General features: G+C 39.3%; 1 protein-coding gene across 4 annotated transcripts in view; it reads right to left on the bottom strand.

Annotated features, from left to right (window-relative positions):
- The window catches only part of LOC139114110 (exonuclease mut-7 homolog), a 36411-nt gene extending 29483 nt beyond the window's left edge, over positions 1 to 6928 (bottom strand). For 3 of the 4 annotated variants that reach the window (XM_070675639.1, XM_070675637.1, XM_070675638.1), the window contains exons 1-4: positions 6749 to 6910; positions 4568 to 5103; positions 3648 to 3821; positions 1668 to 1721 (exon numbers count right to left, since the gene is read on the bottom strand). In XM_070675639.1, coding sequence (XP_070531740.1) covers positions 1668 to 1721; positions 3648 to 3821; positions 4568 to 5103; positions 6749 to 6821 — 837 coding nt within the window. In that variant the 5' untranslated portion in view covers positions 6822 to 6910. Of the gene's footprint in view, positions 1 to 1667; positions 1722 to 3647; positions 3822 to 4567; positions 5104 to 6748 lie in introns of all 4 variants that reach the window. The other variant, XM_070675636.1, reaches the window with a different exon arrangement.
- Positions 6929 to 17350: the final 10422 nt, after the last annotated feature.

The raw sequence follows: 17350 nt of genomic DNA, 5'->3' as shown, positions 1-17350 counted from the left end.
GGTATGTTAAAGCATCTTTTGTCCAAAAAAATACCAACTTTACAGTATTATGTTTTCAACAGCCTTCAAATGTACAGTGTTATGTTAAAATACACCATATGGAATATGTTGTGTTTCATTAATTTTAACCATCTTGACCTGATGGTGAAATATGGACTGGGCAGGAAAAGGGTTAAAGGGGAAATTTACCCTGAAAATTAATTTTGTAATATTAAATCTATATGGTCATTGAAAGGCTTTCGAGTCGATTTTATACACTTTCACTCACTGGCTAACAAACAGCGGTGTACTAAAATACCGGAAGTGACGTCGTAAACTTGGTCATTGAAGCAGTCGATGTATGCAAGTGTAAGCTTTTCCACTTAGCCTACAGTGTATAGAATGGCTACAGAATATAGGGGCCAAGCACTCGGTGTCGATGTTTAAGTCGAGCAGAAATAAAGTTTTCTGCGAATACCACTTTGAGAAGGGCTGCTTTTAGCGAAAGTTGCAAGTCCAACTACTGAACTACAAGCCTAAGAAAAAACTGCCCGGGGCATATCCAGGCCCAAGTGCTTTGCTTGTACATAGGGGGACTGTACGCTCAGGCACTAGAAACAGAACGCTTTAGACAGGACTGCCGGTTCTATAGACTAATCATGGCTACATCAGGGTGTTCAGTAACACATTAAAATGCTTGCACTTTTAGAATTCATGTCGATGTCTTTAGAGCATTGGCATTACTTCGGTGTTGGCATGATTTCACAGCGATTGGGTTGACAATGACAGGCATCCGGCATGATTGACCGCCGAGAGTAATTTGAACTTCGTCATCGGAGCTAGAATATTCACTTCCCGAACTCGAGTCGCTGTAACTTTCTGACGATGTCAGTCTTGGATCATCGATTGCTCGTTCAGGTTTGAAGTTATTACCGATTATCTTCGCCATTATGATTTTCAGTCGAGCGCTGAGGTTTGCGTACCGCGTACGCGTACTCCACTTGGCGTAGAAGAGCTTGGTTATAAGTGACCTCGCTTTGAACCCGCTGTGACTAGCAAGTTTGATACGTCACTTCCGGTTTCCGTGCGTTCAGTTTGTGGCCACTGCGCTAATACGCGCAAGTGAAAGTGACTGAAACCAACGCTATTTTGTTTATTTTTCACTAAATAACGACCTGATTACCTAAGAAAGTCTGGGTAAATTTCCCCTTTAAAGAAGAAGTGGTGCAAAGAAAATCTACTATTAGTACTATATACTGTAGGTGCTTTACAAAAATTCAGAAACACATGATTGTATTTGCTAGATTTTATTGCCAAGAAATTAAGTACATAGCCCATTTACAAAACATTTAGTACATAGCCCATCCATACAACATCACTGCTACAGCTGACAATGTGTAACTTTCTGTGTTATCATACTACCTTTCCACAGAGACACAAGTTTCTCCCATTACTGGTAGAATTACAGCAGTACTCATGTTTAAAGATTGTATGTAACGCAAAACTCTTTCATTGTAGTGATTTACCTGTCTAAAATCTAGTCTACCTCTTCATCTGATGATAAAACACAATGCGGACAGTTCATTTGTTGACGAAATGGGGGAGGGAGGTGGCACATTCATGATAATCACAATAATTAATTCTTTCTCATGTCTTTATCTAATCATACTTATCTTGAGATGACATACCTCCTTCAGTGAGAAGCAATGTTGTAAATTCAACTTTGCCACACAATTGGCAGCCTGTGGAGGAAATAGAAAAACAAACAAACAAACATGTTCAATAACTGGCATGATACAAGTACTGTGAACTAATGTCCATTATTACATATGTACCACAGTTTACTTGCATCGAAGCGCGCGCGTACTACCGGTATTTGCACTGCAGTGCAATACCAAAAACATTATGCCATTCCTTTATGTTAATGACTATTTACCAATTTTGACCCGGAACTATTTTTGTTTGTAAACACAAAAAATGTCGGCTACAAGATTTCATTTCACTTTTGTTCGATGCTCGTTATAGTTAAATGCATGACATTACCGATTAAAAACTACGACAAAGAAAATTGCATGTACTTATTATAGTGTGAGGATGATTTTTAGTATCCGGAAGAGCAGTTTGTTTGTCAGCGAAGCAAAAACATTGACAACAGGCGACGTCTGTTTCTGGCTCCATGAATGCACGGTGGCTGTCGTACCACGGCGGCCATCACAGTCATACATCGAAACACACGTAACTGCGGGCGCAGCAGAGCCAATTAAACAGTTAACATTTTCAGAGACGTTTTTGCCAGTAGTTTTCTCACCGGACTTTCCCTGTTTACAATAGAATGTCACTTTTGCATGCAGTTTATTCTGTGCGTGTGTGTCCTTACATGCTATTGATAAACAGTGAGCGCTTGTGTGCCACTGTAAACACTGAAATTTGACCGTTCGACAAGTTACGTTTGCCGTATCTTACTCTTAAATTTCCTGTAAAAATCTTCAAAATGTTATTTGTATCGATCATTTAGAAGAATTTCGAGCTCAACATGTAAAAAAATCAAAAGCGTTCTATGTTCAAAGTTCTCTTCGTTTGGCTATCTATGGCATGTTGCTACGTATGTGTACGTGTGAGCGATCGCAAGCAGAGTTCCAGCCCTCCGACGTTCCTCTTACGTCATCCTTGATAAACAAGTAAACAATAGTTTAGCCAATCAAAATAGAGGGTGTGGCGGCGTTGACCAATGATAAGTGAAAGCTGTTCGATGCCTCATTACAGTGATGTCAATGTTATATAACTCCGCAGGGTCGCCCTGCAGCTTTGACACATACACATACACGACTAATCGTCGATTCTCTCGATAAATGATGCAAATAAAAGACAGAACATATGTAATAATAACAGAACCCCATGGCCTGTGAGTGCACGCGCGCCGTACTAGCGGTATTTGCACTCGTACTGCTAGTACGGCGCGCTTGCACTCACTGGCCATGGGGTTCTGTCATATTATTACCAGCCAATAATGGGTGAAAGGAAACTTTGCACAACATAAGGTATGAGGTGAAGCTGAGTGTATTATATAGTGTCAAGTTTGCTTAAGTTCATTATGGGCCAGGAGGGGGTACTTTATTGTTATATTTTATAGTTTTTGCGGTGCCAGGTAATTTGTAGATGTAGAAAACATCTAGGGCCACAATGCTGGATAATTGGATACATTTTCAGTAATAATCTGAGGTGATATCAATACCAGTGAATTTTGTGACATCAATGAGGAAGTCACATAATTCACTGGTATTGACAAAGCTGTAATATTATTAAGCAATAAAGCACACCCAGCGACGGTATACGACAAGATTTTGACCAGTTCACGACATATATGCACGAGCGATAGCAAGTGCACATATGGAGTGAACTGGTCAAAATCTCGTGGTATACCATCACTGGGTGTGATTTATTGCTATTATATCATGACAGTATATTGAAATTCTGGCAAGGAACATCAAAAACGGATTTTTGCTCAACCTGAGAGCTTGCGCGTATGCCAGCCATGGTATATCGCCAATACATGTATACCACGTTTTTTTTCGCGTCTCGACCAATCAGATCGCTGTATTTGCACCATCAATATACTGGTATGATATAATTACCATTATTACACACACACACACAGACACACATTTTACCTCTTTGTAGTGATGTCTCCTGAGAAGTTCATTCACAAATGGCAGGAGAAAATCATTGCCCTCTACATCCAGTTTGTAAATTTTAATCATGTTATCAAATATGCTTGGATGCAGCCTGTTTCCTATTCCTAGTGCCTTCAGTTTCATGTCTGGTGTAAGGCATGGTGTGGATTTCTGGAAAAAAGAGGGAAAAGTGATGTTACAGTAGTAAAAAGAGATGTAATAATTATTTTACCCTAAACATGTCACATAGGCCATAGCTCGATATATTTTTGGGCCTACACTTCAGTTTTCTGAGTGTTTTTCCAGTAAAAATCTTTTCTTTCTTCGTTGTCTACCTGAGATTAGCAATTCAATATAGTATTTGGTGATCCTTTCACAGGAATAACCAAAGTCAAGTACTTGAGGCAGCAAGAAAATCACAACTGGTATTTTTTTTACTTTTGTTTCAACATTCCTCAAGGAAACTCTTAAGGTAGCTAAATACCTTTTAGACACTTTCAGATGTTTATTTTTTTCTCAATTGAATATGTCCCAAACCCCAATAAAGTATACATTTTCTGAAAGCCCTGATATAGAGCTATCCGACCAAGCACAGTACACGGCCATTATTTGCATAAGAGTCACGTGACAAGCGTTTGCTGAAGCTTCAAAAAACCGGTTCTTCCCGCCTTATGCAAACACGCTGCAAGATTTCCGGTTAGAATTTCTTCATTAACAAGCCTTGACAATATCCTTCAAAACCGTGTCTGCGATTTTTTCCCGGAGGCTCCATTCAAATTATATGGCGTGATAATTAAAATTCCTTGAATAGCACCTCATCTAACACCTTTAAGAGCGCATTAAAAAAAAAACAAAGACATATAAAAAATCCCAGACGTATATGTGGGAATGCACACTGCACAGTTTAGCCTGTATACCTGTGAGTCTTTTGCTTGTTTCTCAAGAAACGCATCAAATTCCTTGACAACAACTTGAGCAAGGCAGTCTGCTCGCTTCCTGTTTCCACTTTTATCCTCGCCATTCTCCACAAGAAACAGAACAAAGGCAAAGGGATTTTCTGCGTCCTGTAAGCCTTCCACTAGAATTGAAACGACTGCTGTCCGATCTGATTCATCCCAAGCTGTCCGTAGTTTTTCCAGATACACTTGGTGGAATTCCTTTCCTTCTGAGTGTGTCCCATCACTTGCATTACTTGTAGAATAAACAGTATCTGTGCTCAAATCAGGCCCTGTTGACCTCATCTTGGCATGCAGTAATGAAGATTCTTTGATTGTTTTTTCTTGTTGGGCGTCCAGGTGATGCAGGAATTTTGGTGAGACTGACTCGGAGGCACTTGTTGGATATTCTGTTTGTTTCTTGCTGTGTCTGTCAAAACTTCCTGTTAGTTCATCTTGTCTGTCCTTCTTACTTGATCCTGTGTCTATTCCACTATAATCTGCTCTGTAATGTTCATCTGTTGGATTTAAAAAAAAAAATATCTGTGTAATTATTCATGTAGAGTGCAAAATTCATACATGACAGAAAGGCAGTAAGCATTTTTCAGTTCATACCCTGATGACTATAGATATCAAATATAATGAATGAAAATGTGGAGCACACCTATTCTCAGAATAACATTGGGAAACATAAAACCTCCTTAATTTACACCAGACCTGTTTATCTTGGAACCATTTGATGACAATCAAAATATATGCGGTCTCTATGGTTTGATCACAAAAGGAGCACATACAGACTCCCTCCATGGGTTGGCACTGTCCCTCCATTCAATGCCACTGGCCGTTGATGGGCTGCAGCTAATGGATAACTGGTAATGCTGCACATCCACAGTAGGGGAGGCAATTATTGTCTACCTCTGTTATTTACGGTTTTGCACTAGTTTTCTGACTCTCTGTGGAGCAGAGTAGTGCACTTTGAGTGTGTTCACAGTAGTAGTGCATGGTAATTTTGTTGGATGGTGAGGAAAGGTAGAGCACAAATTGCCTTTTAAACCCCCACCCTAGCCTCCCACCCCCCTGCTGTTACGGATAAGGTCAGTGTGCTCCATCATTCCCCATCACCCAAAATTGCTGGGGAAGCTGCAGGCTACGAAAACTGCACCAATTGCAGCTTTAGGTGAGGTGCACCCTCTCCAACTGACTAGCAACAGTCGCATGGGTTTGTGAAAGAGTAAGGAATGCACCATATTTGATATTCTGAGGGAAGCTTGGAAGATTGACTCTGGGACATTATTTATCATTCTCCATAGTATCCAGAGCAGACTATGTGGACAAGTTGAACTAAGTATTCAAGATATTCTCAGGTGCAAGGATGAGAAACTGTAACAGAAGCACTATACAAATGAATAATGCTACTTGTTTCAAAGTGAAACACTGGGGTACATGCATAGACTCTAGAGCAAGAAAATAACAGCAAAAGTGTGATTTAAAATCAATCAAAGCACGGCATTAATGAAATGAAATGTAATGAATTCAGATGTGATGAAAATGTTGTGACAAAAGGGTGTGCCGAAAATGAAAGATGATATAAAAATAAGGTGCCCAAAGGGAATACCAACGTCGAAAGATATTATAGAAATGATGTGCACTACTGAAAATTAAGATTGTTATAAAATGGGGCGTCTGGGCGCGCCGAAAATTTTAGGACTTATAGTAACTGTTTGCTCTATTTTTTACTTCATATCTGCTGGCAATGGTTTTTATTTTTTCTGCCAGCCTTGGCAGAATATTTTTTTCAAAGGGCAACCTGTTGCAATCTTTTGCCCACGAAATCTTCCAAGCACCCCCTAGGATATGGTCCATTCCTAACCAAAGACAGCAGAGTGGGGAATCTTCCCCTCTGCTGTCTGTGGAGTAACCAAGGGTTTACGGTGATTAATACGGCGAGCAGAAGTGCGCTCGCTTGTATTACAACCATGCGATCTGTAAACACAGTGAAACTTCGACATGTTGCTCGGGTAGTAGTGACCCGAGTAGTGACCAATCTTTGAATGATTTTAACAAGCGTACTTTGACTGGACTTGAGAGAGAAATATTTGTTTACCTAATAGTAATACGCAAGAGAGTCAGTTCAGTTTCACCGTCCGTAAAAAATTTACTTACCTTCTCTGGCACTTGTCAAATAACTCCATGCCCTCGACAGCAAGAACACTACTACATGGGTAAACGCGATCATACTGCTTATTGGGAAATCAATAAACCGGTTATAACGCGATTATTGCACATATCTGACTCGTCTTGTGAAAGAACTTTCAACGGGGTCAGCAGAGCATGACCCAGAAGGCTTTTTACCGGAAGTGGGAAAGCGGACGTAAACAAACGCACGTGGATATGTGTATTCCTTGATCAGTGGTGCGCGGTGGCCGAACGCGAAGAAGTACGCTCAATCACGGTCTTTTATGTGGAGTGACTTTGGCTCAATGCAGGTTGAAAGATTACGTATAACCTGTGCTGCCGACTTGGAATGTCCTTTCAGTCAAGCAGTTTCCAAGTTGCCACATAACTAAAAGATAAATGATGGCCATGATATGCCTCGACAAACAAACCCCACCCATAGGACCTGTCCGTCTCACAACATTAGTAGTGGCGGGGAAACGCGATGTTCCGAGAAGGAGAGTTTGTGAACTCAGAAGGCCAACCTCGTATCTGATGTTCTGACTCGGAGTCTTCGAAACGGAGCGCTATTTTTTGAAAATGATAAACCACAACATTTCAAATAAAACAAATCTACATAAATGTGTATGTGTCGAGTGAACGAACAAAATTACAAAGCAACTTGTCCGTGAAAAAATAGCCATTTAAAGAAGAGAAAGAAAAATATCAATAAAATCATATCACCATATGAATGCGTCAAGACGCATCCTTCTTCAAGTCTTACAAGGCTTGAAAACTTCGTGATAAATCATCAGCTTTGTCCATCATCTTACAAGTGTAATACAATGTATTCATCCGTGCATTTTGGTTGCATGACATAGGATAGGAAGGTAACTTTAATCCCAACAAGAGTAGCTGGATTTCTTATAATTACAAACTGTGTATTTTACAAAGGAAGTTATACAGTACATAATGTTGCATTATTATCATTTTCAGTTCCTGCAATTGCTAATCTTTTGATGTGATTGTTATCAATATTGTGTTTTCTGACAAAGAAAGATATGCATTTCTACCAGATTTTTTTTACATATTTACACTCAAATAAGATGTGTTCCAGGGCTTCCTCTTGACTACAAATATGACATATCCCTTGAATTACACGTTTAGGCCATGACACTTCCCGTGGTTAGGCCTCTGCGGAGTATCTTCCAGTTTATAACATTTCAGTACAAAATTGCTAACAATTCCTGTTGAATGAAGACGACTAAATAAAAAACCTTTGTAATTGTTGGTGAGAGTAGGATTTTCAGCCCATTTTTATCAATGCGACCTTTGACTTCATGCTAACTATCAACTGATTTTCAATAAAGTGACTTGGTTTTTGGCATCACTCTTTTCAAACCCTAGTTCTCTATAGCTTTCTTCTCTTTGAATATGGTGTTTGGACTTATTATTTGTTTCCAGCAATCTGGAATTGATTTGCGGAATATTTCATAATCTGCGTCAATTGCCTCGTTTATATGTCTTTTTGTACCTCCTCTATTTTTTGCAGTTGTTCCACATTGTTCAAACTAGTCATTTCTGATATCATTCCAGATACCGTTAAGCCCTAAGGTCATAGAAGAGGTCACTTCCTTCGTTCTTTATTTCATCACTGTAACACAGAACTTCACTACGAAGACTTCCACTTTTTCAACACATCCCCATACACCAGTGTGATTTGGTTGTTGTTGACTTTGAAATTAAGATGAAAATCAGATAGTGACAATCACTTATCAATTTATTGTAAAAATTCGTGATGAAATACTTAGATAAGCTGGACCATTCAGGGGTCGCCTTATCTGGATTTTTCTCAAATAATTTAAAAGCCACTTCAATCGGGGTAAATTAATCTTTTCATCAATGTCGAAAACTTGCTACAATTGTCATATCTTTGAATGAAAATACCCCTTTTATGACTTCCCTTTTACAAAATGTTGGTCTTTATTCAGTAGTTATAGGCCATCGGCCCAGCATACTTACCATAGTTAGCATCAATATACAAAAATTGACAGGAAAATAATAATTACAAACACTCAGAAAAATTGATTATCATTTATCTCCTTTCTCACTTTCATAGCGTGAAAAGTGAAAGCGGCTAGACGTTGCATTATATTTGGATCATCAGATGTCATCAGAGAAATAAATTTTCTTTCTGTTGGTGGACTGAAATAATAACGAGGAATATACTTTATCCTCAAGTTATCAAAAAAAATACAAAGTAAAACAAAATGGTATTCATTTTCGACTTCGTTACTATCACATAGCAAACATACTCTTTCATTTGCATCATTTTTCAATTTTCTGTCAGTCTCAATACGCAAATAGTGAGAAGAGCATCTCAATCGAGCTAACATAGACATGTGTACATTAATTTTGACAACAGAAAGATATTTTTCTGGTGTAAGTGAACACTTAAGTTCTCGATAACAAGAAAGTTTATCAAGGCTACAAATTTCACTGTACCAATGGTCATGCAAATAACTCTTTAAGTTCTCTACAAAAGTACATATGAAGCTATTCTCATCGGGAACTTCTTGTTGCTCCCATACTTCTTGCAAATTACAGAGACACAGTAAGTTTTTGACGTGGCGTATCCATGTGGGTTTCGACCTGACACCAGATTTATCAATGTGATATAGCATTTCATAACACTTCCTTGGATAGCGGTTTTCTGGCATTTTTAAAAGTTTACACCAATATTTAACACATTTTTTGGCTGTATACAAGTAAACTGGAAATCTGCCACACTCGCCCAACACTGCAACATTTGGGGTATTACCTGAAACACCAAGAAAACTCTTACATGCCAAATATATACTGGATTCTTTCAAGATAATCATATTTTGCATAACCCCATACTTCTGAGCCATAGGTCAGTATTGGCAACACCATTGAATCAAAAATCTTGAAAAAAGTATCATATGTAAAACGACCTGTCTTGTTACTCGCTCTAATAATACCCATTAGTACTTTTCTTGCTTGCTGTGCAAGTGTTTGTGGACATTGTCCACTGCAACCTACAGGAAAACAGAATACCCAAATATTATAATACGACACAACGTTAACTTTTCTCCATTATAAAACCATTTTCTGTTTTTGCAAGGTAACCACCAGCTTTAAATACCACTACTTTGGTCTTCTTTAAGTTTACCGTCATTTTCCATTTTTTACAATAGGAATGCAAAGAATTCAAAAGGCGCTGCAGACCAATTACAGTGTCAGAAAAAAGTACAACGTCATCTGCGAATAATAAACATAATATTTCAGTTAAAGCAGGAGAAAGTTGTATGCCACGCTGACCACTATTCTGTACATCATGTGTCAATTCATTTATGAAAAAGGAAAACAGAAATGGGCTGAGCATACATCCCTGTCGAACTCCGACCGGGCAGTTGAAATATTCAGTAAAATTACAATTGATTCTCACACAAGATTTAACGTCATTATACATGGCATTCAAAATTTTAAACATTTTTCCATTAATACCACCTTTCAAAAGTATGAACCAAAGTCTCTGACGTTCAACAGTGTCAAATGCTTTTGCAAAATCAACAAAGGCACAATAAAACTTACCACGTTTCCTCGATAAATATTTTGGATGACTGACTGCAAAATAAAATGTTATCTACTGTTGAATACCCATGTCGAAAACCTGCTTGTCTTTCATCGATTTTTCAAGTGCATCTGCCCAAAATGTAAGACGATTATTCAAAATCGAAGTGAATAATCTTCCCTTTTACCTCTCCAAATAAAATTCTATAGTTTCCTATTTGCTTCATTAATTACTTCTTTAGGTACGTGATCATGATCAAATGATGCCAGGTACAATAATTTCGATGCAGCTAGAATATTAGCTATTATTGCCATGCCTTTAAAGGTATACTATCACCTTTTCCAATTTTGTCACAGATACCATGGAAAGAGAAAATCTAACCAATCACAGATTTTAAGCGGGTGGCCGCTTTTTAAAAACAGCGCCCTCACATGGGCATTTTGAATATCAAGGAACGCTCTTTGACCATATAGGGGCATATTTAGATTGCTGGTAACTGTATACCTTTAATAAAGGACAGATATCTGAGTATTCCAGATCTTTAGTCAGTTTGTAAATTTTTCTATCACTACTTTCTCGTTTTCTGCAGTTGTGTTACTGTTTCCGAACCCGACCCCAAGATTTGCAAAACCTTTTCCAAAAAATCGACCCCTTCCTCTGAATCAGTGCGGTTTTTCAAACACCTTAACCATAAACCTTTGGATTTCTTCTTGTTCAGCTTCGCACTGATGCTTTTCCATATTTGTTGAACATTTCAATGACTATATAATGCTTTCTACATTTTCAAGTATAAAGTTGTATCGTCTGCATAACTCGTTTTTTATTCTTGTTTGTCTGGCAGAGTGAAACCTGTTATGCGGTCATCTTTTCGAATATTTTGGCTAGCATTTAATGGTGATAGAGGGCACCCTTGTCTTACTCCCTTTATAATTTAAAAGTTAAATACTGTGAGATCGAAAGCCATAGCACTTTACCGTTAAATGTAGTATTGTTACAGAGAACTTTGATCCATTGGATGAAGTCACTGACAAAGTTGAATTTGTCAAGGACTTGAAAAGGAAACCTCTGTGTAGCCTGTCAAAAGTGTTGTGTTCGGTCTAGACTAATAGACTATAATAATAATATGAGGTTTGTCGGTTATATCGGAGCGCTATATTGTGTCGATTTGTAAAATGGCGCCCCTTACGTCGTGCGAGCGCGTGTAGCATGGAACTCGAGACCTGCCCTATAGTCTATGTACCAAGTCTTTTTAGATATTATTTACTGTCCTTTTTGTGTTTATACCAAATGTCATTAACAGCTACATTTCTACCGCTACTTTATGCTTCATAACGTTGTGTGTACATTTTTGGCGTAAGTTAGGGACCGTTCAGTTTTTACGGCCGGGGGGGGGGGCGGCAAAATCCAGGGGGGGGGGGGTCATCATAATTTTGGAATCGCAAAGGGGGGGGGGGGGTCATCACTTTTTCACTGGTAGGAAAGGGGGGGGGGTCACCACATTTTAAAAAACATAATACCTACAATAAAGTTCACTTTATGCCATGGCAATGATCGACCCTCTTTACCGACGGGCCGCCTTCGGCGGCCCACTACAATAAATATACTTTATGTATTACCCATGACCCTCTTAGCGGGCAGACGCCTTTGGCGGCCCTCTCCAATTAGGTTTACTTCATGCAATGGCCATGATCGACCCTCTTTTTACCAGCGGGCCACCTTGGTTGCCCACTAGAATAAAGTTGACTTTACGTAATGGCCCATGACCCTCTTAACCGGAGGGCTGCCTTTGGCGAACTACTCCAATAAAGTTTACTTTATACAATGTCCATGGACATAAGTCTATGGAAATGAAGTTAAAAATTGCCTTACAGTCGTCCTAATTAACAGACGTTTCAATGGATGTGGCTGAGAAGTTTGTACACTAGCATCTCTGCTACACGAATAAAGTGTGCCGCGTACCGGAGTTCAAATCCAAACCGTGCGGGTAAATTTGACATATGGGTTTTGGTTATTTTTCAGCGGGGGGGGGGGGGGGTCATCAAATTTTCTTGTCTGACAAAGGGGGTCATCATTTTTTCGCGAAAAATGCAGGGGGGTGTTATATTTTTTTGAACACCGGCGACAAGATTTTGCCGCCCCCCAAGCCGTAAAAACTGAACGGTCCCTTAAGCTACTGAACAACGCCTACGAGAGATATTTGACCGCAACTGTGCTGGCATTGGAACGTTTTGACGCGCATATCCTGTTGTGTAGTCAGTGGACACAGTTGTTGCATTACAACATCGTAATGGATTCGCAGAACATAACTTCAGAAAGCAGGATGTAAACTTACCGCGTCGATCTCGTAAAATTATTTGATTTATCCGTAGTGAATGACTCAAACAAGGTCTAGGGCAACCATGCATCTATATTGCATCAACGATAATGTTGTAGGGCACATAACGTATGGGGCAGATTATCTTGATGTCAGAATGCTCAGTAATTGACACAGTATTTCTCCGCAAAAATACAAAAATCAATTAATTAACTTTTACAACACATATTTAATATGGAGTAGCGTAGTAAATTCCACAAGATGTGCCCGGTGTTTACTATTTTGCCCAAGGCGTTAGGGACTGGTCAGTTTCTTCGGCCTGGGGGGGGGGGCGGTGGATTATTTTTGCCAACGTCAAAAAGTGGCTGACCCCCCTTATTCCAAATTTTGAAAACAGGGTGACCCCCCCTATTCCAAATTTCGAAAACAGGGTGACCCCCCCTGGCGCGCGACATAGGTAAAACAAAAAGGTGGACATAAATTATATATATATATATATATATATATATATATATATATATATATTTTACATTTACATATATTATATTTTAAATAGTCATGCTATATTTTAATGAAATTGTTGACATGTCAGTTGTAGGAATTTCAAAGTGTCAATCTTAAAGTTTGAATACAGTACATTTTGAATGAGCTGTATTTTGAATGAGCTGTGAATGTATCTCACACTTTCTATGCTTAACCAGATGTCCTGAACTGTTGTACAGAAATGGATGTCAATCATTAATATCAAAGAGGAAAAAGCAGTGAATCAAAGACTTTGATGGGTGTTAAGACTTGCCAACCATCCAATTAAATCTACTGAGGAGCCATAGAGAGCTTTTTTAGCCAAATCTGATGTGTACAGTGTCTGAGAGGACCTTTTCTTGTAACATTGAAACCATAGAAGCACAGCTAATAATGACAAAAACTGCCTTTTTTAACTGTTATTTTGTTCATAAAAAAGCATCTTTCTACAGAAAACCTGTGACAAAAAGGAAAATAGTTGCATTAATGAGAAGGAAAGATATCTTGTCATTTTTCTATCTCTAAAATAAGTCACTGTATCAAATATATATTGTGAAATATTTGTGCATGTTGCTTTCTCATACTGAATTCTCACAGAGAGAACAGAAAAGTATCAGGAATTTGTCATCCTTTTCATATGAAATGCAGACTTCATAACGGTACACTTTCACTTAGCAAACATCAAGATATCTCTGTAAGTATGGCGCCCGAAGGGCGCGCCGAAAAATATGAAACCTCCTGATATCTCTGATATACGGTATATGCCTTGTATATTAAAGTCATGCACCTGAAGGGCATGCTGAAAAATGTCTGATATATTAAAGTAATGAGCTTGTAGAGCACACTGAAAAATATGGAACGTACAGATATCTCTGATGTATGTAGTATGCTTGATATGTTAAAGTGGGGCGAGCTGAAAAATATGACTGATTATTAAAGTCACGCGCCCGAAGGGCGCGCCGAAAAATACAACGAATGATGAAATTTGCGGCTGACACTAGCATTTTAGGCAATGATGAGCCTGTGTCAAAATTCAAAAACACACTGACCCCCCCTATTGGGCATTTCAAAAACATGGTGACCCCCCTATCACCAAAGTCAAAAACAGGGTGACCCCCCCCCATGAATCCACCGGCCCCCCCCCAGGCTGAAGAAACTGACCAGTCCCTTATCTCTGAACTATGCTCAGCTGACGTCATATTGATGGCGACCTCGAATTTTTTGGATATGCCTCTGACCGAACTATTTCCTGTCAGGTACGTCGATCCGAGGAATTGCGCCCAAAGGTCGTATGGGACCCATACTACCTATGTAAACACTGTATCCAAGTATAGACAGTGGAGGGGGAACTTCCCCCTCCACTGTCTATGATCCAAGGTACGTTAGCGATAGATGAAAGTCAAACGTGTTTGTCATTATATACATGATACACTTTAAATCTTGAAGCTATGTATCTAGATATTGTATACAATATCTAGATACATAGCTCGTACGTGAAATGTATTGTTTGCACGCCAGAAAGCCGCACAGGTACAATTCTGACGACCCCTCCCTTTAATTGTTAGAGGACATTAGAGAACCCCCCTCGCCCTTTTAAAGGTCTGTTCTTTAATGGATGACACAGTTGATAATAGAATTAATCAGATTGGCGAAATTCCTGTCTGACACGGACCATTATATACTGTGGGGTGAGAGTTGGCCGGGGAGACTTGCAATGTTTTTGCCTTCCAAAACTCCATAAACAGTGTTTTTCGAGGCTGAAGAGTACGGAAATGTATTTATACCATAATTTCAAAGCATATTAAGTTTGCAACATAGACAGTGGAGGGGGGGGGGAAGTCTTCCCCCCCCCTCCAATGTCTATGTTTGCAGGCAGGAGAATCGGAATATGTACTGAAATAAATAAACAAACAAACCAAAAACCTCAATAAAAACCAAAAAAAACAAAAACAAACAGTAACGCTTCACATTTTCGAGAACTTGCTCTGAAATATTTTCATACATGATCATTCATTTAGAGATCCAGTGGCCCATCTCCAGAATCCGTGATAGTATGTACGTAGACTGTACGTCGACAGTCCCTAGTGCCTACTTTGCCTCAAATACCGAAGAAGCCACTGTGGCAAGTGCCGGGTGGGGTATGCTTGTCCCCCGGCAAAACCGAGAGCCAAAGGCTCGAGGGCGAACACCGAAGGTTCGAACCGCAGGGCACCACGGCACAAGCGGTTGTCGACAGTCTAGTATGTACGATGATAACATCCATTTCGAAACATGTATTCAAATCATTACATCAACGTTGTAGGTTCTAAGATAAAATGGCTCAATTCCCTTTCAAAAAAATTCTGCCAAAATTCGCTTTCTCGGCAAAATTCGCTTTCTCGGCAGTTCACTTTCGTATTTTGATAAAAAAAAATTATCGTGATTACTTTATCAGTAACTAAATCTGTGTCTCCATATGTTTTATAGGCATGCGAGGGATAGTTCAGAAAATTCAAATATACACTGAAAGGAAATGACAATGCTCAGTTCAGTCTTAATCAGTATTCTTTTCTCTGAAAGCGGAAATATTAAAGTAATGCGAGTTGCAAAAATGTCAAAGGTTAATATGTACAGTAATTTCAAGTGCTGTATTTCACATAGAGACAGGAGTGTCAACTTTTCCCAGTACATTTCTTGTTTACCACTCGCTAAGTTTAAACGGAAATGGCAAAATATGTCTTTAATTTTGGGCAAGTCCCACCTTAAAATGATGGATTTGGCAAACTTCACGCAGGCACACACAATTCAATGGAGTGATGGAACGGAACGGAACGGAACGAGCTATTGCTTGACTACAGGTTGATTTTGTGCCTTTCTCCTTCAAGTATTACCTGTATTGACAAAGTGTAACTTGAAGGCACAGTATAATGCGCCTCGAGGACAGAGAGTCAGACTCTCAAATTTCTACAATTCTTTTCTGATCTACCACTTGTGAGGGCTCATTTTAAAGCTCTCGGTGAAGAAAAACTTTTCACCTGCTTAGTTTTCCATTTTCCCCTATAGAGTTAACACAAGAATGGTGGCCATTTTGAATTTCAAATATCGCAAAATGTTTGGTAATTTGTTTTGCTAGTTCCAAACTTTGCACGATGACCCCCGATTTTAAAGAGAATGGTTGAATGTTTCATTCAGGAAAGTCTGAGCAAAAGTTTAAGTCTTTCACCTTCGCAGCGCATACTACCTTAAACATCTTTTTGAACACAGCTCGTGTTTAACATTGGTTCCATTTCAAATTGAAAAAAAAAGCATGACAAAACTCAAACATGTATTTATCCGTCTATGTCAGTGCATGTTGATATTTTCACTGCAGCAGGCGTGGCTCGCCAAAAACTCTGAATGAAGACTGTATATTATTGTATAGCTTGAACACGCCGCCAACGCCCCTAAATCGCATTTATGTAATTTAAACGTATCTCACGCCGAGCTGTCACACAAAATCCATGTCAAACCTGTTGCCTTGGAAACGAACACAGTATAAACCAAAGTCCATTGGCATACTGTTCGATGGAGGGTCCGTCTACGTCCATTTCAGTGAGTTGGCGTACAAATCCTTGCCTCGGGCGTAAATAGTTGAGAGTGACCGCACGCAGCGATCGAATCCAGTTTTCTAAAGACAACAGCACGTGAGTGCAAAGAAAGAGAGAAAGTTACAATAGTGCTTTAGAAGTTTTTAAACGTCTCCTTTCCTTTGAACAGATTACACTCGGTAACGTTCCCGTCGGCTAATTTATTTTGAATGTCTATGGTTTAAATTCCCCTGTATTAAAAGTCGGCTGGGTCCTTGCATAGCATGCCAAACCTCAGGAACTTCGAAATCGGGCTTGTACACCTGAAAGACGGCAATTCAATAATGCAATGACTTCAGAGTTGTCTGGACCACCTTTGCTCCAATGTATTTACCAGTATAGGTTAAGTAACAGTGCGTGTATGCTATCTTCTGTGCAACGTAGCGTCACAGATACGTAACAATTTGGAACAATTTCGGAGGTACCCACGAACCTGAGCCTGTGCTGAGCCGCGTTTCATGAGAAAACTTTTGAAAGTATCGCTCCGCGATCACTGTGAACCGGTTTTCATGACTTTAAACACTTGCCTTTCTGTATGTCTTTCACAGAACGACATACGATAATTTGCGTTTCAC

The sequence above is a fragment of the Ptychodera flava genome, chromosome 16, assembly GCF_041260155.1.
Source record: "Ptychodera flava strain L36383 chromosome 16, AS_Pfla_20210202, whole genome shotgun sequence".
Lineage (NCBI taxonomy): Eukaryota > Metazoa > Hemichordata > Enteropneusta > Ptychoderidae > Ptychodera > Ptychodera flava.
Note: the sequence above shows the minus strand (reverse complement) of the source record. Positions and strands in the feature narration are given on the sequence as shown.